General features: G+C 34.7%; 1 protein-coding gene across 3 annotated transcripts in view; it reads right to left on the bottom strand.

The window, feature by feature from the left end:
- LOC149803241 (uncharacterized) overlaps positions 1 to 23,777 on the bottom strand; it is a 269,706-nt gene that overhangs the window by 172,778 nt on the left and 73,151 nt on the right. For 2 of the 3 annotated variants that reach the window (XM_089952882.1, XM_089952881.1), the window contains exon 3: positions 15,473 to 15,570. In XM_089952882.1, the coding sequence (XP_089809008.1) occupies positions 15,473 to 15,509 (37 nt within the window). In that variant the 5' untranslated portion in view covers positions 15,510 to 15,570. Of the gene's footprint in view, positions 1 to 576; positions 671 to 15,472; positions 15,571 to 23,777 lie in introns of all 3 variants that reach the window. The other variant, XM_089952884.1, reaches the window with a different exon arrangement.

The raw sequence follows: 23,777 nt of genomic DNA, 5'->3' as shown, positions 1-23,777 counted from the left end.
TTAGTTTTATAAATTATCAAATTCAGATTACTTAGTGATGTAGACGCAGAAAAAGAACTTGTAAATTTCAAGTATGTGAAATGGCAGCTACGGTTGGTCACGCGTCTTCACTGACTTGACGGTGAACAATTTCTCTCAAGATTTTAAAGCACATACAAAATTCTTACGTGAAAAATAATTACACAGCTATAATGATCAGACTTTACTCTTAAATTTGTCCATCCATAATAAATGTGTGCCAAAAATGTAAAATGGTTAAACTTGCTGTTAAACGTAACATACAATACACTGCATAACAGTTAACAGGCAGGCCGATTGTGTATGGAGTTGAATAAAATGAATATTGATAACAGCAGTGACCACAAGAACTTATGCTCAGATTTGCCTTTCAATTTTTTCTTTGTACCTTCCTTACTTGATTTGATACAAAAGACATATTCAAAGTGATAAAACAACACAGGTCTCTTTTAATTGATTTTTTAATGCAACAAACACTTCCCCAATATAATACATTGTACTGTTTGTGTGTGAGATTTCATAATTTTGAAAATAAAATTGAGCAATTTACTTACTTACCTTATTTGGTGATGATTTGAGGCGTAATTCCAAATTATATGTATACCAAAGTATGGAGTAGCTTCCTAGCCCGAACACGTAGTTTCACATTAGACTGCAAAATATTAAAAAAAACAGTCTGGATTATCTATCTAGAAAGTTATATACCATATTCATTCCAAGTCAGGCAACTTTTACAACTCATTTCAAATCTGGAAGCATATATATTAAAAGAAATTTCAAACAGTTCAAGGGGCCCCAAGTGGCCGAGTGGTCTAAAGCGCTCTTCGTTACGGATCACTGCCATCTCACCTCTGTCTGCGGCGGTTCGAGTCTAAGATTCAGCCAATGTGGGTATGTGAGAAAGCTTGCCAGTAGCTTCTCGAGGGTCGGTGGTTCTTTCCGGGGTTTTCCCGGGTTCTTCCTCCACCATTAATACTGGCCGCCATGTATAGCCTATCGTGTGCTGAAAAATGGCGTTAAACCCCACAACAACAACAACAACAAACAGTTCAAAACTAAAGGGCGCCAACTTTGGAGCAGTGCCTAAATGACAATAAATTCAGTAATTATTTATAGAACTAAAAACAATTCTTGGACAAAATATTTATAGTTATTCAGATACTCCCTGTGGAATAAATTAAACACAAATTATCATTTTATATGCAAAAACCTCTATGCACTTTCTGTGAAAAAAACCTGCTATGTTTCTCAATTCTGAAAAAGCAAGATGTTTCTCAAGACATAAATCCATTTACCAACTCATTTTTATTCTTTAATGTGAAACAACTGTATACATGTAACTGTAAGGAAGCACTATGTGCACATGGAGATGTATTTATGTGAGTAAACTGCTCAGATGAGAATTCAACTCGGTCAATCATCATGTGGCACAGATCTGTGACAAGGCTGAACTTTTTGTCCTAAAGTTTTGAAAACATGCTCTATATTTCCACAGGTAAACTTGGTATATGTATCTATATTGATCAAGTTATGCTTTTGGAGACCATCCTTGAAATTAATTTGGCCAGTGAACTATTAATGAGATCACAAATTAGGAAATGAAATATAAAAAAGTGTTTTAATGTGATTTATCTTCAACCTAAATGGGAGAATTTCTGACTCTAAAATGTGTCAATATCTGCTCAAGAACTGAACATTATCATATTGATAGCAATGGGACTCTAGATGGAACTTCCAACACTATAATACAAAAAATATTATTGGAGTTAATGACAGCAGTATCAAAACAACAAAAGGAAAATCTCTTTCAGTTAATGAAAGTATATTATCTGAACTTGCATGTAACTGTTAATTGCAAACAGAAGGAAGACAGTTCAAATCCTGCCTCAAAACGGTATGAAGAATGTATTTGGGTTTGGTACTTCACTCCAACTGACTTGACACTGTATAAAGGTTCATGCAGCATAATGCCTTTAAACACTAACCTATCAATAAATTACTCATCGAATAAATAACTTAATGACTGAATAGATAATGAATGATTAAATAAATCATTGAATAGATAAATTATCTAATCACTGAACAGATAACTTAGTCACTGAATAGATAAAATAATCAAAAATAGAATAGATAAATTAATCAGTCATTGAATAGGAGGATACAACTGCATCTGACAAGTGAAGTTAATACAATGCAAAAAATTGGTTATTAAAAACTATATTTGGTTACTTTAAAACTGCATCCAAATATATGTATTTAGTTTGATGACATAGTCAGTACCCCATCCTCAATGATGTATTTATACAAATCCATAATAACCAATACTGCAAACATAAATTGTTTCTTAATAGTATACAATTCTGAAATAATACATGGATTTTATACAAAAATGGCATAATAATAAAACAATATTTTAATAAAGGAAAATCACAAAATGCAGTTTGGCCAGATTGCAAAGCCTTCTAATGTCTGCAAGTAGTAGTACTTCCCATAATGCATTATATGAATCAGGTCCATCAACTGCTCCACAGTAATAGCAAATGAGGTAAATGCAAAAGTTCAAAAGATAAATGGACCAAGAAAATTAGGTCACAGTGACTTTTGTTTTGACTCAAGAGATTAGTACTTCTCATGAAGTTATACAACTCTTTACACAACAGTTTGAAAAACTGAGCAAAATACAAAATATAGATCACATGACCTAGTTTTGACTTAGCACTGCACATGTTAAGTACAAGTACCAACTTGTGTGACTATGAGAAACAGTCAGGGCTGATCAAATCCCATACCTTGATGCTGGTTTTCACAGATGAACAAGTAGAATTTTCAAAAGCACTATTTCAAGCCATATGCATTTTTCCTATTTTAAAACAAGTCAAGCAACCACTCAACTTGCTTTATTCATTTTGTCTAACTTTATCTGGCCATTCATGAACTCCAGGCATACTGAGTATACATTAGCATTTAACAGCACCTCAGCACAATAATGGCTATATTGTGCCAATCAAAAGTAACATTAAAAAACTCAAAATGATGAAACGGCACAAAAAGTGTGTGAAGATAAAGCCTTCAAAATAAATGTACACATGAAGTAAAATGTATAAAATCCATAAAATATATTGTCAAAATGTGCTGTATCAAGCTAGGTTTTCTCAGGTGGTACATCTTCATAAAGTTCCCTCACTGAATTCACATTACAAAACTTCTGTTTGATGGGATGAAGTCAATACACTCAATAACAATGTGTTTATATACATCCTAACACAATACCTCTTCTACACAAGAGAAATATACATAACATGCTGATTCCTGTAACACTGGAAAAGGACCAGCTCAGTGGAGGACAAGGAATTTGATAAAGCTTATGAATAAAGTACAGTATGTATATATAATAAGTAACTCCTGTATATTGATAGTCACCTAACATGACTATTGCTACTGTACAACATAAGGATGACCAATATACTTTTCTCATACCAGTAATTAATAAAAGCTAACCAATGTATCTTTACAGACTGCAAAGAGTCCAAGATGAATTAATTCTACCATAGATACATTCATTGAAATGAACTGTTATTTGCTGTACAGGTTCAAAAGTTACAGGGCATATATGAAAATTACCTATATAACCTTTGATCTTCAATTTAAAGTATGACTTCTGAGGTACTGGCTCAGTTCAATGATGCAACACTTTGTCTTGTTGAGATGTATAGCCTATCATGTGCTGAAAAATGGCGTTAAACCCTACAACAACAACTCTTGTTGAGATATGTATCAAGTTTCATTGAAATCCTAATATTTGTTCAAAAGTTACAAAACTTACACAAATATTTCCTCAGACTGCATATGTAACCTTCAACCTTCAATTCTGTCCTTGATTTTTATAAGTACTGCCCCTGTTCAATTGTGCATCATATCGTCTTGCTGACATGTTTGTTCAAAATTTCATGAAATCCCTTCATCAATTCAAATTTACTGAGAGGACACAAATATTGCCTACGTAACTTTTGATCTTAAATTCTGATTTGACCTTTCAGAGCCTGGATCAAGTATATGACACATCTTATTGACACACATGATTACACAAAGTTTCACTGAATTCCCTTCAAGCATTCAAAAATTACAAAGTTCAAACAGCAAATGGACAAATTCCACAAGAAATTACTGTGTCCCTCAATGTTCTTCAGTTGGGGAAACAAAAATAGGACAACTTGTCAACCAACAGCACAGAACACTTTGTACATATTGTATGAACAAATCTTGTTTCCACTTAGATTTGGGATATCAACATGAAATGCAGGCAGTCCTTTGAAAACATGTATTTTCATCAATATGCATAATTAGTGATATGTAACTGTTTTTGTTCCTGCAGCCCACGACCTTAAATATTTTATCTCTTTGGGTCCCCAGCCAAAAAGGCTGGATGTGACAGTAAGTTCAGATTTCACTAAACACCCATATAGACAACCATCCAATTTGCTCCCAAATCTGTTTGCCGTGACTTGTATTATATCACAGTTTTTTTTTATACCTGTCTCTGAAGTATTTAACGTGACTGGAATGTTAGCTGATGGCATAAAAATAAGCTAAAAAAATGTTGTCTCTGCAACTGGAATAAGATCTCATCTGGGCATACTGAATGCTTGAGTCAACCTCCCGCCATTTATTCATTCACATCCCGTGACACATCAGACTTATTGAGTGGTCAATGATAAGTGCTGTGAAGTGAACATGTTCTGTTTACCACCTGACTGCATATTACGCTAAGTAACTAAACTGTATCAGCCAATCAAAACATCTCAAACAAAACAAAGTGGGAATCATTAATCAATAGAATTTTAAAATGGCTTTGTTTCTATATTTACTCATCCCAGATATTCATAAAGTGAGTCAATGCAATTAAAATAATGAAAGCCTCTTTACTGACATTTGTATCAGTTTCCTTTATGAACTGTTTAAACAACAGTAATAATTTTCTTTAATTTTTGATAAATTACACAAACTGGTAAATCTCTGCATGTGATACTGCATTTAAAGTAAAACAATTAGTCTAATTAAGAAGCTGTCTGTGTTTATGTTTAAAAATAAAAAATATACATTATAATCACTTCAAAAGTAGTTGTCAAGTATGCTGATCATTAGTATGTGGATAAACAAGTTTACAAAAAAACGTCTGCATGGAGGGTAATATAAATCAAAGAAGGAAAATTCACACGATGGAGGAGGGATAAAATGCAAGGCTGCCAACAAGTCTAAGGAAACTATTTCTCCTAAGAGACACAAGTTAGACTCTGTAGCAGCAATAGAGGCCAAGAAATTTTCAATGGTGGACAATTACCCAAGGTCTGAATCCAGTGACCATGTAGGAACAACACTTTGCAAATATAGCAAACAATGAACCAGAATGACACAGGTTGGAAAATCAACGAAAACTGACAACTTCAAGATTGAACCAATCAAATCTCATGATAGTTCTGGACCTCTCAAGATCTGTGAAGAATAGTATATATTTAACATTTTTGCCATGTCCAGACGCAGCAATCAGCCAATAGCTTAGTGATGGTCCATGTAAGACATGTATATGAAAATTCTTTCAAATCGAGCTCCTAAAACATACAAGACTAAGGTTGTTGTAGGTTTCGTGCCATTTTTGTTCAACACTTGACAGGCTATACATGGCTGCCAGTATAACTGGTGCAGGAAGAACACAGAAAAAACCCTGGAAGAACCACTGATTAAGAAGAAGCTATTGGCAAGCTTTTCTCATACACGCACATTGGCCAAGACCAAGATTCAAAAATAACAAGACAAAAGTGAGATGGCAGTAATCAGTAAAGGTGAGCACTTCAGACCAAGTAATATCAACCAATGTTTTTGAAAGATTAAGACCTTTGAAGAAATAAATGTTGTATACATATCTCTTATGGGAACCACTGCTCTACTGGTTGAAAAGAACTTTCAGGATAAGTCCATTTCTTTTATTTAACTGCTGAACAATGAAGCCATGCCAAACTTGGTTATATAAAAAAACTATTTTGTTCTTTCTGACCATGAATCTGTAAGAGCATTATAAAATTTCTTGTCATGGCCTCTGAACATGAACCAGAGAAAATAAATACTTTAATTCAACAATTTGATGAAATAAAATTCAGCCTGAAATTAAAGGTCCGTTCATATAACTTGATTGTGCTAAAACTTAAAGCGTGAATAAAAAAATCCTTTCAGTTACAAAATTAGATAGTCTCTACTTGACCTCAGATCACAATTAGAACTGTCTACAGCAAAAAAGATTACTTAATGTTAAAAAACCTTCTAAAATGATCCTAATGTTTACCCAAAAAATAAAAATATATAACCTCGATTCACTCAGAAAATTCCAAAACCCAGACCCAAATAAACATATTTACATCTACTACAAATGATCCTGATATTAAGCCCACACACACAGCAAGAATAATTTTGCTATGTATTAGTTGTTTACACAGAATACAATTTTTTAAAAGTCAATCAGGTCAAGCAGAAATGAACTCAGCTTTGGACAAGGTCAAGTCCAATGTACAATGTTACTTTACAATAACATGTAATGAAATAAGAATAATAAAATTTTTTAAAACAATTAAATTAAATATACATAACACCACGTATAGGCGGATCTGTCAGTGTCTGTGTTGGTAATGTCAAGTACCAGATTGGGGTGTCAAATCCACTTACATATTTTAAAAATTCTTTTGGTGGCACCAATCCATGTGAATCAAAATGAACAATACTATGAGGTTTAACTGCGTATGCAACCCAATGAGAACCAGGGTGAGAACTTCCATAGAGACTAATGATACCAGTTTCATTAAAGTGTCTGAGTTGATGCTCACTCAATGCCAGCTTATTTGGGCCTTGCAATTCCATTGATTTTAGTGATATTGTTTATCCACAATTCTTTTTTCATGCCAATTACAGCTTTTTAATCTGACTGGGTGTCAGGGTGACATTGAGATGACGATATAACATTTTATACAAAATTACGAATGATATAATTATATGCTTTCCAATGGTGTTTGACACACTTGGGATTAGTAAAGTTTCTCTGAGAATAAATGGATATCGAGAACCATCTGAAGAAGTGTTGCTTGATTTTGAGAACAATCATGTTGCATGTGTGTATGATCATTTGATATCATTTATGGGGTGTGATCAGAATGTTGATTCTGGTCTGGAGATTTCTCAGTGGGATGCTGGATCTGATCTAATTTTTTTCACTGGAGCACTGTAATTTGTTCCCACAATTGGTCATTGACATACATTTTTGAGCTCATGTAGTACAACCACCAGCTGCTCCTGGTGCTTATTAAAGAACAGTCACTGTAATATTATCAAATAAAACAATGTAGCTCTAAGGTGTTGGTGGACAAATGAGAATACTTTATGTACCCATGGGTTTCATGTCTATGAACCTACTCAGGAATTATCCTGAAGTGTTATAAATATATGTTGTGGTATTGAAACTTCCTGTGCTGATGATATCTGCCAAGAAAATAACCCACTAACATTAGTTTTGAGTGGTGTCTGTGGTTATTAAAGAAAGCATACATTGTTCTTCAATGAGTGATGGTATCACAATGAAAGTTTTGTCAGTTTCACCTAGCAGCATAAACTGTATTGAGACACCAAATTGCATCGTCATCATTGTCCTTTCAAACAAGTACAACTTTGTGTTTAGCAACAAAGATAACTTTTCCAACATTTCTGCAAAATCCTAAGATATGAGGTAGTGGAAAGGCACATGAAAATTCTTCACCGTTTAACACATTTATCATGTTTATCTATGTGGTTGAAATTTTCATTTATTGCTTTGACTTGAGTTCCAGCCATATTCATTGTCAGATTACAGTTCTCAGTGTCATCTTTGATGAACATCATTGATGGACCAGCAGACCATGAATAAACATCAGGATATCTTGCAAGACCAAGTATCGTCATAACAGCGTCAACATTTTTGAGACATGATTTAATATTCTTACTGCCAGTGCTGTATGTGGTGCTGTTAAACAACACCATATTGCCATTATTAACAAAACCAAGTTGATCTCCAATTCCCTATGCTGTATCATCTGCTTTTAAAAGTTTCCCTTTCATCTCAATGAATGCTTTGGCAGGCAGAAAATATCTACCTGTATCCTAAACTTGTAGCTCAATTCATCCACGTGCATCAGGTATACATGCATCATAAAAATAATACTTATAAATACAAACAGATTCATCTTTGAGGATTGGCGTGTCCATGTCAAATGTGGGATCAGATACACACCTGACCATTTTACTATATTAATTGTTGCTTAAAATGATGTTGGAGCCAAGCCACCTCCCACTATCACACTTGTTTAAAATGATGTTAGGCCAAGCCACTTCCCACTATCAAACTTGCAGATATATATTTTTTCTCTCTTGGCGGCTTGTTTTGTCTGTGATGGCATGCCAGCCAAATCTTTCAACTGTTCATTTGCAGCTTGATTTATTATTTTACTGACACTTGCTGGCATCACTTTGGTACTGGGTAGTTTTACTGGCTGTGGCTGCAGTTTTTGTATTAATCGTGTGAGTCTGTCCTTCACCACTGAGAATGCTTTACCAGCAGCATCACCAACAGCACCAATAGCTTTATCATGAACAACTTTGTAAGCTTTCACTTTGTCGGCTTTCATTCCTAATTGTTTGCAATTGCGATCACTTTTAGGGCTATCCGCCTATATAAACCTTGAATAGCATCACCAATCCCATCTAAGTAGATAATTTTATATATTGGTAATTGTGAATTTACATCCTTGACCGTCACATGTTCATGTTGAGCATTGTGTATAATCATGTTATTTTGTTATCACCGATATCTAATTGATCAATTGCTGTAGTAATCATTGGTAATTTCTTCGATGATGCCACCTATAAATAAATGCGAACAGCAGCTGCTTCCCTGATGATTTCAGGGGAATTATTTCTGGCTCGTCTTACACCAATCAAAATTTCTAGTCGATCAACATCAGTGAGGATATTATTGAGACAAAGTTTATCATAAATTAGCTGTGATTTAGGTGTTTGTTTCTTATAACCATGATGTTTCTGCACATCATGAGTAAGCCCCTCTCTTGTTGTTTCTTTGTCTGCTTTTTCTCTCCTTATTCTAGATCTAGCTTTTCTGTTCATCTGCTTTTTCTTTTCTTATTCAAAAGCTAGTTTTTACACCTGATTTTCTTTCTTCTGTCACTCTTTCAAGCTTACACTTCATTTCTTCTTGTTTTTTTCTTTTCTTTCTTGTTGTGCTCATTCAACATATTTCTCAACTGTTTGGTTAAAGATTTTAAAATCATTATTATCTTCCTTGGATCTGATTTGCTGAGTATTATTAAAAATACAATAAATGTCTCTGACCCGATCAGTAGATTTTAGACTTTAAATATGTTCAGGTTTTACACACTGATGTCTTCTACCGTATCCAAATGTGGCAATGTTAAGTATTTGTTTTGGACTCCTGACAGCAGTTATACCTTCCTCAGTAAAATGTATCTATTATGGTAGTTCTAACATTTAGTGGTGGTTGAAGAGGTTGCTGAGGAGGCTGAACTTCACGTTGTGGTTTAAGATATTGATTGGGTGATAGAGCAAGTTGAAGATAACCAGCAATATCTTCAGGTAATGTCTTAATACCTTTTCATGTTGCTTCAGTTGCTGTAAATAAAACTGGGGTTCAACAACTGGTTTAAATAACTATTCTGTACCTTCAGTAAATTCCAGTTGAGCTTCCTGATGTTGTTGCAGCTACTCTTTGATAGAATCACAAACTAAGATATACTATCTTAATTGATTCAGGTCGTTGTCAAGCTAGTTTAGCTGTACAAGATTCTATAGTTTGCACAGAATCACTCATTATTATTATTAAAACAACTATTTTATTACACATCACCTATCAGTGGATATACTAAAATTTAAATCAGTCAAATATCAGTAACCATGGCAAACTGCACAGCCCATAATTTTTGCATGTACCCTGGCAGACACCAAATCAGGGCATACTGGGGGCTTTAACTCTGTTGCAGGCCAGTGTGGCTTTTCAGTTTTAAAAAATGGTTGGTCCCCCCATGGATTTCAAAACATCATCAAGATAAAAGGCTAGGATCGGCTTTTGGCAATTAAGATCTCAGCATTTTTCCAAGGTCCTGATTGTAGAATTGGGGCCTTGGCAGGAGCAAGTTCTTCCCCCCCCCCCCGCCCAAGTCTGATCACCCACCCATCCTGCTGCTTTTTTCTTGGGTTTTTTCTCTTTCTCTTTTGTAAGATAAGTATCATACATTTACCTGAACATGGCTGCCAACAACAGCAAATATTTACAAACTAAATTCAATATTAAGACTTTCTACAACACTTCCTAAACTATACATCATCATGCACTACTAACATGGGCAACAAGTATATGATCCTTTTATGTTCTCAACTGTCATTTTCTTGTTTACACTGAAACCTTTTTCCATACAGGCATGTCCTTAGGACAACACTAATATGACAACACTAATAGTATTTACACTACATGAAAAGTTCTGAGAAACTTTCTTCACCCTGCAAGAATAAAACAAAATCACCTACTCTATCAGTTTGGGCTGAAATATGGAAATCTTACTGCTCCAAAGACAAGTATATTATCCAAAAACATGTATTGCTGCAGCTGTGTAATGCTAATTATTTTTTTACTTCTGATTATTAATAGTTTTCTTTAACTATGTTACATTCAACAGCAAGTTTACTTGTTCTTGCCTTTGCTTTATCAACCTTAGCATTCGAGACCATCTTGACAGGGTTCAAAGCTGACAAGTACAAGAGCCTCACAAAAGAGTATGAAACAGAACAAATGATACTGGCTCATTCTGAAGCCACAAGTGACTGATAAACCAGAGTGGTATCACTGATATATCTGTTACCTTCTTAAAATCATTCCATCCTGCAAGTGAATCTTGAAAAACTGAGAGGAAGAACAACTTCCATCTAGTAAGGCAGGACACAAGGTCTTAAAACTATGATAAAAATCAAGTCCACAGAATCCAATGCTGCTTAACAATGAGACAATCATCAGATACATTCTACGAGGTTTATGTGCCTATTTGGTCATTACACTAAGCATTTGGGCCACATGAACACAGCAACAACTATAATTATTAACTTTAACTTATAGAAGGACCTTGATGGAATTATTTTAATTACAAATAGGTACAAATATTTCATCAACTGCCACCTGAACAAGCAACTTAATTTTTTTAGTTTCTAAATTATCCCTAAAAACTGACAAAACTGAAAACACTTGAAAGATATTCTGAAATAAAGGCACGAGGATAGGTGCAGCAATATCTTCACACTATTATGGTCATCTGTATAAACCAGAGTAGTTAGCAGTGTTGTGCATAAGTAATGTACAACATGTTTAGAGGGATACATTTCAAAACTGAATCTGCATCTTTTAGACTTTATTAAGTTTTGTTAAGTTTTGGAAACCGTGGAAAATTCAGCTGCTTGTTCAACTGGGAATTGATTAAATATTTGTGCCAATTGTAATTGTAACAATGTGATCCACGTACCCATATTAATTGTAACTAGTTACACTGTATAGCTTCTTCTGCTGTACTCATTTGAAATCATATGAACCATCTATATTTATTTACACCAGATCCTTGATTACAAAACCACTAACACATTTACTGAAAAATTTGACTATGTCGTCAGACTGAAAATAATTTATAATAATGGTGGATAACTTATATACAAAGCATGCAGATGCAGTGCACCAATACATGTTTCCAGTAATTACAGACAGCATTAATAAGCATGAGACCATCAAGGGACTGATCCTCTGCTGGCTTAAAAGAATTTCCAGGAATTCAAGATAAGACCATTTCTTTGTTTTGACTGCTGAGTGTTGAAACCATCTCTGATATACTTCAGCAATAACAAGATTCTCAGATTAACATCTTTGATGGGCATATCGGTTGTCAGAGTAACACCATTTTCATTTAATACCAAGCAGATATTATTACAAGTCTTTTGGTGAAAATCCCCATGTAAATATGACCATCCATTCATGAAGAGTAGAAACAACAAGATTTTCAAGATAGCCAAAAAGGCAACCATATTGGAGCTATGACTGGTACCATTTTAGTTTAGGGGTAAATACATTTGTAGGTATCCTAAGAAGACTTCTGGTAAAGCCCTATGTTGGTATGACCGTCCATTTTGGAGGAGTAGAGATAATAATAGATTCAATATGGACACCCTGGTGGCCATATTGAAGGTCAGTTTGCATCATTTTCATTTAGGACCAATGAAACACCATAAGCTCTCCTCTGGTGAAAACCCAATATCAAATTGATTTTCCATTTACAAGAAGCAGCAGTAACAAAATTATGATCAAAAATACATAATAAGTAAACTTCTGGTGAATAACCTATGTTGGTATGAAAGTAAATAATCATATCTGTGATATTAATAATTCTGAGAAATGCATTAGTACTGTTGATTCCAAGTATACTTGGAAGTCTGATGTAAGTTGATAAATTCTGCTCCCGTTCAGTCTGAGTGAATTTCAATGAAATACTGAAAAAAATGTGTACTATTAATGTAAATAAAAATGCTATTAATGAATCGCTTACAGAATTCTAAGATGAAACTAGTTCCATAGCAAAAGGTCAACATCGAAAACTCCAAATACCAGGGCATATTCATAAGCATGGACATTTGACTTAAAATCCATCACAGTTTGATGTTGAATGTAAAAGTAAATGAGGGAATATTATAAATGTCAAAATGTACACAGAAAAAATTGAATTGGGCAAAAACAGGAAATGTTTGGTTGAGATGCATTCATCCTGTAAGGTAAAAAAAATGTCATCAGATTTACAGATGACCAAATGAATAGTCTACAAGAAGCTAGCAAGCAGAATGTTAAGGAATATCGGCAATTTCTGCAGACATGTGTTACTAAATATATTTATACATGTTGTCTGAAAAACAATACGAGCCAAGGAATCAGTATAAGCTGACTATTTTTCTTCATGAAACGAAACAATATACTAATAGTGATGAAAGCTATTAGATAGATTCGTTTGGTTGAAGATATTTATCATCAATTTAACCAATTCCCAGTTTTCACTGCATTCCAGACAACTGAAATGTATGTTAAAAGAACTTGAAAACAAGTACTTCTGCTCAAGTCAGAATTTGAATCCAATTGAGAAAAAAAAGACAACTGAGTGTGTATAGTCCAACTAAAGCAAATATAGACTTTAATTTATAGAAAAGTGTCAGTATGAGCTGCCAAGTGTGCATGATATTCCTGAAAATTTAGCCTCTCTTATTACCCTGACGGTCAACCTAGAACATGTTATACAACATCATTTATTTAAGCAGCAAGACATCAACCCAAGCAATACAAATATCAGGGCTGACATTTTACATTGTAGAACCCGATCTCAGATGGCATCATTTTCATTCAGGACCATCCAGATATGTATATATGAGATCTTCTGCTGAAAATCCCATGCTAATATGGCCATCCATTCTTAAGGTGTAATGTGTGTGTGTGTGATTTGGATTTTTAACACAGCTTTTAACAATTTTTCAGTCATATTGCTACGATGTCTGCAGTGTGACAGTTTATAGTGATGTCTAACACTGGGGCATCATGTTGCAGACATGCAGCATGATGTCCCACCCAGTCACATTATCCTGACACCAGGCCGACCAGTTCTAACACTAACCTCTTAAAGCTGAGCGCCGAGCGAGGTATCTGTTAGTACCATTTTTGTAAGTCTTTGGTATGACTCGACCAGGGATCGAACCCACAACCTCTAGCATCCGTGGTGGATGCTCTGACCACTAGGCCACTGGTGCGGTTAATGTGTAATGAAAACCAGATTTTCAAGATGGACACTGTAGTAGACCATGGGATGAAAGTGTGTCTATCCTCCAAGTAGTTTAGGAGTAGCAATAACAAACTTATGCTTATCAATGGATGGATGATAGACAAAAAATCATCCCATAAGCTCTCCTGGTCTATGTAGTGATAAAACAATTTGTTATTTCATTATCTATCCTATATATCTTCATTGTAAGGATTTCAGCAATGATTTTAGATTTATATAGTTATGCATTCTCAGGAAATTGAATGTCAATTACTGCAGTCCTACCGAAGAGAGAGTTATTACGATGACATATAATGACACCCTCACTGCAGACATAATAAAACTTGGAAATGTCCAGACCATTTTGCTTGAAAATGTAAGTCTTTAAATTCATTTACTAACAATCAATTAAATATAGCTCAATATATTCTTGAATGCAGATGACATAAGTTTTGCTATTTTAGGAATACTGCCATTACTTTACAGTTGTAATGCTTATTTTAACACATCAACCCTTGGCGACAAGTTAACGTGGCAGGAGGCAGTAGCCTAATACTGAGCTCTGTAGCATCATGGTCATGCTGGGTGGTATTATAGAAAGGTAGACAGATGTAGCTCTACAATGATACCAAATAATCAGGAATTTCTAGTTGCACTACAAAATACAGAGAGAAAAACCTCATTTTTTGGACCCAATTTTTTTCTATCCAAAATTCGCCCGTAGTCAGAATTCAATTTTGTGTCCAGATTTTAGACTTTTGGTCTCAGATCTAAGGTAACCGGTATGAACTGCAAAGAGACAGATGAACCTTTGCAAAAAGTAGGATAAGATAGGCATTCGGAATAAAGAGTGGTCTCATTACAAAAATAACGGCTCCGTTTAGCAAAAAAAAACAAAAAAAACAATGAACTCCAACTTTTACCCTTCTGCTCATGTGCAAGCCAAAAAGCCAATGAAAAACGATGTTTCTAACACAACTAGGCAGTATGTTATTGGAAGATCACCTGGAAGTTTGTGTTTTCGGATGTATTCAGAAATAGCTTTCAAAATGTGTTTCCTACTTGAATTTCAGGCGAAAATGACAAAACCCTCCAGAAGGTAATGTGTTAAGACATTCAATATTGTACCATTTGCTTGTCTGCACTAACCTGCATATGTCAAAAGCAAAAGCATCTTCTATCTTCAAAAAAAAAGAATTTTTAATTTAAAAAAAAAAAACTTATTTGTGCATGTGATTTTATATACATAATTCTATAGAACAACAAATTAGCTAGAACATGCTAGGTGACAAAGCACTGTTGTTGACCAACCTCTCTACCTGTCAAGGCCTTTTTGTTGAAAAATATTCATCACAGATTCTTCAATCATAATTTTTTTTATTTTTCAAAGAAACAAAGATTAAACAGATGCATGAATGATCCAAGAAAGACAAGAATCAGTACAAATAAAATGTTTTGATAAAATCTGGATAGATGGTTCTTCATTTGCATTGCTAACAAGAACCAGCAATGGGACGTAGACCCACCTTGTAGACTTTCTGTGTCCAAGAAGCTTATATACATACAGATCTTGCACAGTTGGCCACAGTGATACTGCTGCTGAATCAAACTGCTACTTATTTATCTGAAACACAAAGTAATCATGATCAATATCAACATTTACCATTAGCTAGAATGTTGGGCAAAGTGGGGGGTGGGTAGATACCATATATATATGCTCTCTTGTAAGTCAGTCAAACTACAAAATGCACAGACTCAAATCTGCCATTACACAATGTAATGGCAGATCTGGGTTTGAGCATTTTGTTAGTAGTACAGTGTGACCCTACAGCACACTCCATTATAACACTATTTTAGAAATAACATGGTTGTGGCATTGCTCCAGAAATTTCATCTATATGTACATTTCTCCTACACTAAAAAAAAAAATCTTTCTTAAAAGTATAAAAAGTAATATGTAAGCAGTTTATTATCTCTTTTGGAGAACAGATCGTTTATCGATTCTAATATAAGATGATCTTGGCTTGTCTCCTGGAATTTCATGCACATGTATTTTTCTCATACCTGGAAAAAGTTTTCCTTCATAAAAAGTTGAAAAATAACATGTAAAAAGTTTATTCAGGGATCATGCTGGGCTTTGCCAATGTTGCAAATTGCAATTTATATTCTTTTCTGGTGACAAAATATACCATTTGGCAATTTTTTTCATGACATTATAGACTTAAAACTTTTATATACAACCTTGGGTTTGGAGTCAAGAAATTCATGAAAGGAAGCCCCAAACGTGATATAAAATGCACTGGAATTTATCTATTGTTAGATAAACAAATTCTCTGTTTATATTGACAAACCATCTTAACAGTGCATTTTTATATCATAATCTGCTTATTCTTACATCTGACCCGAGTAATGACCAGAGTACTGTATGATGTGAGATCTTGGCTTGTTTTTTCTAATAACATTTCTGGTAGCATAGATCAACCAGACGAGGCCCTATCTCATAACGATAGTGTCGGATTATCGGCCGGTCACTAATAATTTATTTATTTTGACTGACCTCTGTATGTGGATGTTAAGTAAAACTCTTCGTTTTACTCACAGAATTAAATACTTCGGAACACTCATTTTCTGTAATAATCCCTGTCAGAACAGAACACCTATGTATTCATCATCTGAAAGCCTTTTTATAAAAAAAATTCTGACACGTGTGGAAAGCAGCATCACTCTGCCACTAGAAATGTCACCACAAAAAAAACACTATAAAAAAACAGAGATCTACTGGTCTACCTGGACTAGCTACAATCAACCAACTTTTGAAGGCAGGAAAAATAACTGCTACAATCAATCAAATGATGGTAATTCCTTTTGTTTTTAAAATGTACCCAGAAGAAAATGTTTTTCTGAACCTTCATCTAAACCTGATCACCTTTGAAGCACCAATCATTCTGTATAAATACTAAGCAAATAAAAAAACAAATTCAGTCTCAATGTTCTACAATTATTTGATGTTGCCACCACAATAAGAAACAGACATCGGTTTGGTCTTCCAAAGCTGTCCTTAGCAGTAACTTCAATAACATATGCACCCTTCATCAAAGAAAGCTGACTACAATCTTCAATAATGAAAAAGAAAAAAAAAACAAATAAAATTTAGATCAAACAAAGTCAGCTCCAAACTTAAAAGCAATGAGTCTGACAGATTGTTGCATTATCCAAAGTGACTGGGACATGTTTATTGTGCTATGAATGTTTCATTTTTGCAGGAAAAAAATATGCTCCAGGTCGCTACCAACATCAGGATAAAACACAAATTAAATTTACAATCTTCTGAAACCACAGATATATGGCCATCAAGTTAATGAAGATAGGGTATCTTGCAATGATGTTTGTTACACTTTTTAATTTGTTCAAGTTTTCATTTCCTAATCAACAGCCTCTTCCACTCGGCAAAATTATACTCTCCAGCTGACCAAAATCTAGGCCAATTTAAGTACATGTACATGCAGTATGTAAACAGTTATAGCCTTGTGCTACTTGCGACAAATGAAGTGAATTGTTAAGTGACAACTGGATATAGATCAAAACGAGGACTAACATTTTTTTATTTATTCATACATGTTAATGGTGTTTTCTAATTGGATGTGAATCATACATGAAGTTTATAACATGCAATCTACACTTGCATTCATGGATTTATTATATACAAGTACAGTACTTAACGTATTGTGGATTGTAATACACAAATGTAAGTTGTCAATATACACACGTTTTTCAGACTACTTTGTTTTCATTTAATCAAAAGCACATATTTTTGCACCTGCTTTTATTACCCCTCCAAGCCTGCCATAGTTTAGGTAAATGCATCATTTTCTTTAGCCGACTTGATTGGTTATAACATAGTTTGGACTATAACACGGTCAGGTTCTATGGACCCCAACTACTGTGCTATAGCAGGGTCACACTGTAATCAGTAGACCAAGCTACACAGACCCTCATCTGCTAACACATTACATGATGGAAGATGAGAGTCGATGTTTGCAAAATTAACACAACTTAGAAGTATTAAAACGAATGGACCTAATGGCATTACAAAGAGGTTAAATTTATGAAGATGATAATCTAATGTCATTCCTTTGATCAGAGTAAAAGGATGGAAATAATTCCATAGAATGCTATTCCTTGCCCTCCCTGTTATGTCATCCACATATCTTACAATATCTCAAGGCAAGAAAAGTAGGTCCCTATGATTAACTTTAACTGTGGTGAAAGGCATCTCTCAAGACAAATGCACACATCAATTTTCATTGCTGTACATGCAAAAGTGCCAGAGATGATATGTGTAAGAAATTATCCTGGTTGTTGTGGAAATGGAAAGTAGTTGCATCAATATACATCCCATGACTAGTTTTTTGTTAGCAAAAAAAAAAAGTAACGTAATCACCTGAACATGAACAGTAGGTCAGTGAATTCCTTCCACCTGGACCTCCACAATGAATGCACCCATCAAGTTTCATGACTGTTAGATACAACAATGTTAGGGGCCCCGAGTGGCCGAGTGGTCTAAAGTGCTCTCCATTATGGATCACTGCCATCTCACCTCTGTCTGCATGGGTTCGAGTCATGGATTCGGCCAGTGTTGGTATATGAGAAAGCTTGCCAGCAGCTTCTCGTGCGTCGGCAGTTCTTTCCGGGGTTCTTCCTCCACCATTAATACTGCCCGCCATGCATAGCCTATCATGTGCTGAAAAACTGCATTAAACCCCACAAAAAACAACAACGTTAGAGAAACTAAGCTAAATGCTAAAACGTAATGATGACACATACCACAACATCAACATCACAGGAAAAGTGATGCCAATGTCTCACTATGCTTTTCAGTGTGACAAAGCAGTGTCTATGAGCATGATAACAAAACATTAAACATTTTCACCGACTAACGAACATTTTTTCTTCCGAGGTGAAATTGGGCATAAATGATCCTAGTGTGTACATTTGGAGAGATATTTAATTGAGATTGGGGACACGGGTTATTAATTTCATAATAAACAAGAGCTGTAAAAGGACTGCAAAGCTTGTCTGATAATATGAAATAATATTATCATAAACTTTCCTATTACCAAGATTATTAACAGAATATAAGCTATTCTTTATGTATCTACAACTGGATATTTCTTGATTTTCATTACGTAAAACCATTAGGTTATGATGACCAAATTATTGCATGTGGCCTATAGCAAATCCAGATGCTTCCATGTCCAAAGTTTAATGACCACAGGATAAAGAGTCACACTCATACAGTGTTAAATAGAAACTAGGCTCCAAAATTTCATCATATCCTAGTTTTTGAATTAACCCAAACACTACTCAGTAGGCAACATATCAAAACAAGCCAACATGGGTATGTAAGATAGCTTGTCAGGACTTTTCTGTCAGTGGTTCTTCCTAGGAGTTTTCAGGTTCTTCCTCTACCAAAGATACTGGTTACTAGGTATAATCTATCATGTGCTGAAAAATGGTCTTAAACCTCAAACAACAAGAAGACTCTTTCAGAAGTTATCCAAACACATAAAATAGTGTTACAAATTTTACATGAATACAAATATACTAGTTTCATGTCCAGATGGGTATTTTGAGACTATGTTAAGTAAGATGTTTGGCCAAAGAATGTCCTGTATCATTTACATTATGTACAATGATCGATGTGTTTTACAATGTCCGCCGTCTTTGTTTTGGAGGCACTTTATATAATGGAGGTACCTCCAGTGTGCCATATCATTTGTTTACACTGTTTCAATGCTGTAAATCACACAAATAATAGTTTCATGTACAGACGGATATTCTGAGACTATGTTAAGTTTCATGTATTACAAAACAAATGTTCTGTATGATTGATATTTCACGATGTCAACCAGCTTTGTTTTGGAGGCAATTTATGTATTGGAGGCACCTCAGATTACCACTACGCGGTTTATACAAGCATTATTGAACACCAATAAACCATTTATATAACTAGTTCTTATGTAGAATAAGTTATGCTCAACAATAAAATAATGCACTTACCATCTCCTGCAAGCATCTGGATAGTGCATGCTCTAATTTTCCCACACCACCAACTTGTTTGGAGGCCAATGTTTACTGTTTATACGTATGACACAATGGTTTTAGTGATTAATCATATGTTTGTAATTAATAGTTTAATAATATAATTATCATTCAATATTTATTTTGGGTTCGAGTCTCGGATTTGGCCAATGTGGGTATGTGAGAAAGCTTACCAGTAGCTTCTCATGGGTCAGTGGTTCTTTCCAGGTTTTTTCACGGGTTCTTCCTCCACCATTAATACTGGCTGCCATGTATAGCCTATTGTGAGCTGAAAAATGGCATTAAACCCCACAACAACAACAACAACATTTGTTTTGAATCTTAATATTTTAACGATATTTAATATTTATTGAGCCTTAAATACTTGTTAGCAATATGCACTATTCTGGCTGAGTGTAACACTGTGTAATGCAACTGAAGGTTATAAATATGGGTGTTGTACATATTATACATGGCAGAAGGTAGTAGCCTACTGCCGAGCCCTGTAGCATCAAGGTTATGTATGATACCTTAAAGTGGGTGGTATTATAGAAAGGTAGACAGATGTAGCCCTACAATGATATTAAATAATCTGTAATTTCTAGTTGCACTACAAAATACAGAGGGAAAAACCGCATTTTTGGACCTGATTTTTTTTCACCCAAAATTCGCCCATGGTCGGAATCCGATTTTGTGTCTGGATATTATACTTTTTGGTCTCAGACCTAATGCAGACTGGCATGAACTGCAAACAAACAGATGAACCTTTGCAAAAAGTAGGATAAGATGGGCATTTGGAATGAAGAGTGGTCTTGATACGAAAATAATGGGTCCGTTAAGCAAAAAAAATATAAAGAACTCCAACTTTTACTTTACTGCTCATGAGCGAGCCAAACACAACAAGGCATTATGTTATTGGAAGATCACCTGGAGGTTGATGTATTAGGATATATTCAGAAATAGTTTTCAAAATGTGTTTCCTACTCGAATTTCAGGCAAAAACGACAAAAACATCCCGGGGTTAATGTGTTAACACATCACTGACATCTTATCTCTGTCCACGTGGGTTTGAGTCTCTGACTCAGCCAACATGGGTACATGAGAATGCTTGCCACTTCCTGTGGGTAGGTCATTCTTCCTGAGGTTTCCTCTGGTTCTTCCTCTACCATACTGGTTGCCATGTACAGCCTAACAGGTTCTGAAAAATGGTATTATATGGATAACAAAAACAACAACTTGCACCAAAACATGAACAAAGGTGGGACACTGATGCAGGTCCTGATGCAAATGTAATTCCAATTGCATAAGCTCTTCTTAAAAGTGTTGCTAAACTTACTGACCAAGTTACAGTTACTGTTATCTGACCACTCATTAATTTACAGCCATTGAACCATTCTACTGGTGTGGGATTAAAATAAAGAATACTAAATATATTTTGGATGCACCCACTGGCCAGTAAATGGATTTTATGGATTTTTTGTTTTCATGAACTTAATGTATGCATTGTGGTTGATAACATATTTACTTTTATTTTGATATCCTGTATTTAATTTCCTACTGACAAAAAGAATATGAACTCTTGTTACATGGCTATGTTATTAGGTGCACCCCTAGATCCTCCTGTTTAACAGCACAAGGCCAAAAAAACAAAAATGCTGCATAACAAGGCTGAAAATTTTCTCTTCCTCTGATGAAATGAAGCATGTGTGGTTTGTATTCCAATCTAATACAGAAATTCTCTTTATTTTTTACTATATTGTTCTATGGTAAATGAATTAATGGTCTGATTGTCACGTGCAATATTTGTTATTATATTGATTTAGACTATCAATTTCATTTTCAAAAATACTATAATAAAGAGGCCCAATATTAACATGAAAAAGTGAGAGCACATGTTCAAAATAGTCTTACGGTAAGTCATTATAACATGTCAAGTGTGTGTGAGTTTTTAACTTCAAAGTAGACACTGAAATAATAATGTTTATTTTACATTAAAATCACATTCTAGTAAATAAAAAAATCCGTTGCTCCTGAAGATCGACTTTAATTAAGAAATGTAAACAAATTTTCACATACAGCATCAAAATTGAATTCTCATTATAAACACTGAAAACTTTTTCCCTTACTATCACTGTAATTAGCAAAAATATTGACATTTTCTTTTCATTTGTTTGGTATGAAACTTAATTTTCATCGTGTCTATGGTTGTGCTGGCAGACAACAGAATGCAGCATGGTATGAATCAACAACCAGTTTAGCCCACCCATATAGTGTGTCTTCTTCTTTTTGTACCGTATGGCTGCAATTCCTGAAATTTTAGAAACAAGTCCCAGTGTTTCAGCTAAGCATAGAGGGGCACTACACTCTGCCCATATTTTTTAGCGACCCTGTCAAATTTATAATGCCTTTGATGGCGGTACAAAGATAAGGGTATCATAGAGGTTAAAATAAACATTTCGACTTCAAATTTAAAAATGCCCTGATCATTCACTTCAGAAATTTATCTCTGTTCTGGCACCATGCTCTTGGCTGGTTTTGCCACAGCCATGCCATTGGTTAACTTCAGCCTTTAACGTTAAGGCAAATTACTGATGTGTGCACAATCACGCTTAATTATTCTGACAATGTGCTGTGTAGCGTTGTATTAAAAAATGCTGACAACAGAGAGAGTTTGTAATTCCCTTGCAAAGACTGAATCTAAGTAAAAGAGGAAATTCACAGAATATTTCCAGTAATTTTATTTTCAATTTATTCATGAGGTCAAAATGTTTATTTTCTTCCTATTTACCCTTGCACAGCCATTGTCTTGGTAAACTAAAACATAAGTTTAAAATCATTTCTGTTTGGTATCTGTTGCTTTAATTTGAAAAAGGAAGACTTCTGCCTTTTTATTCCATACTGTTACATGTATATAAAGACATAATTACTGATGAGAGTACTCTGTTTAATTTATTCTTTTTCATATATATTCAATGTCAATTCACAAATGAGTCAAACTGATTCAGAATGCACAGTATGTAGACAGAAATATTTCTTTCCCAATTTCAGTACACTGATGAATAGAAAACGAACATTGATTTGCCTTTATAATGAAATTAACATATCTGATGTTGTTGTTATAGGGTTTAATGCATGAATGCTCTCCTTTTTTAAATGAAAATGCTGTCGCACAATAAAACAAACATGTTGACATACATGGGAATCTTTGTTCTCTATGTCTCTGGATCAACTACATAGTATAAGAAGTCTTTTAGTGAAAACACTATGCTGATATGACCATCCATTCAGGAGGAGTAGCATATGAACAAAATTTTCAAGATGGCCACTGTGGCGGTCATATTGGATGTCGGAACAAAATCATTTTCATTTAAGATGAGCTAAACTTCTAGCTAAGCCATATGCTAAGTTTCATTACTTGCCCCAGAAGTTTAGGATGAGAAGCAGTAACTAACAAATGCAACAAAAAAAAGGTGATAGATGGATGACAAATACAAGACCACTGCATCACCTCTTCTGGTCTTGAAAAACAGTTGATTTATATTCACAATGTAATGTTGTTATTGTTGTAGGGTTTAACACCATTTTTCAGCACAAGATAGGCTATACATGGTGGCCAGTATTAATGGTGGAGGAAGAACCTGGGAAATCCCCAGAAAGAATCACCGACCCTCGAGAAGCTACTGGCAAGCTTTCTCACATACCCACATTATCCGAGCCCGAGACTCGAACCCATGCAGACAGAGGTGAGAT

Source organism: Sinohyriopsis cumingii, chromosome 3 (genome assembly GCF_028554795.1).
Source record: "Sinohyriopsis cumingii isolate HCF-2022 chromosome 3, ASM2855479v2, whole genome shotgun sequence".
NCBI classification, from domain to species: domain Eukaryota; kingdom Metazoa; phylum Mollusca; class Bivalvia; order Unionida; family Unionidae; genus Sinohyriopsis; species Sinohyriopsis cumingii.
This window is presented reverse-complemented; position numbering and strand designations above follow the sequence as displayed.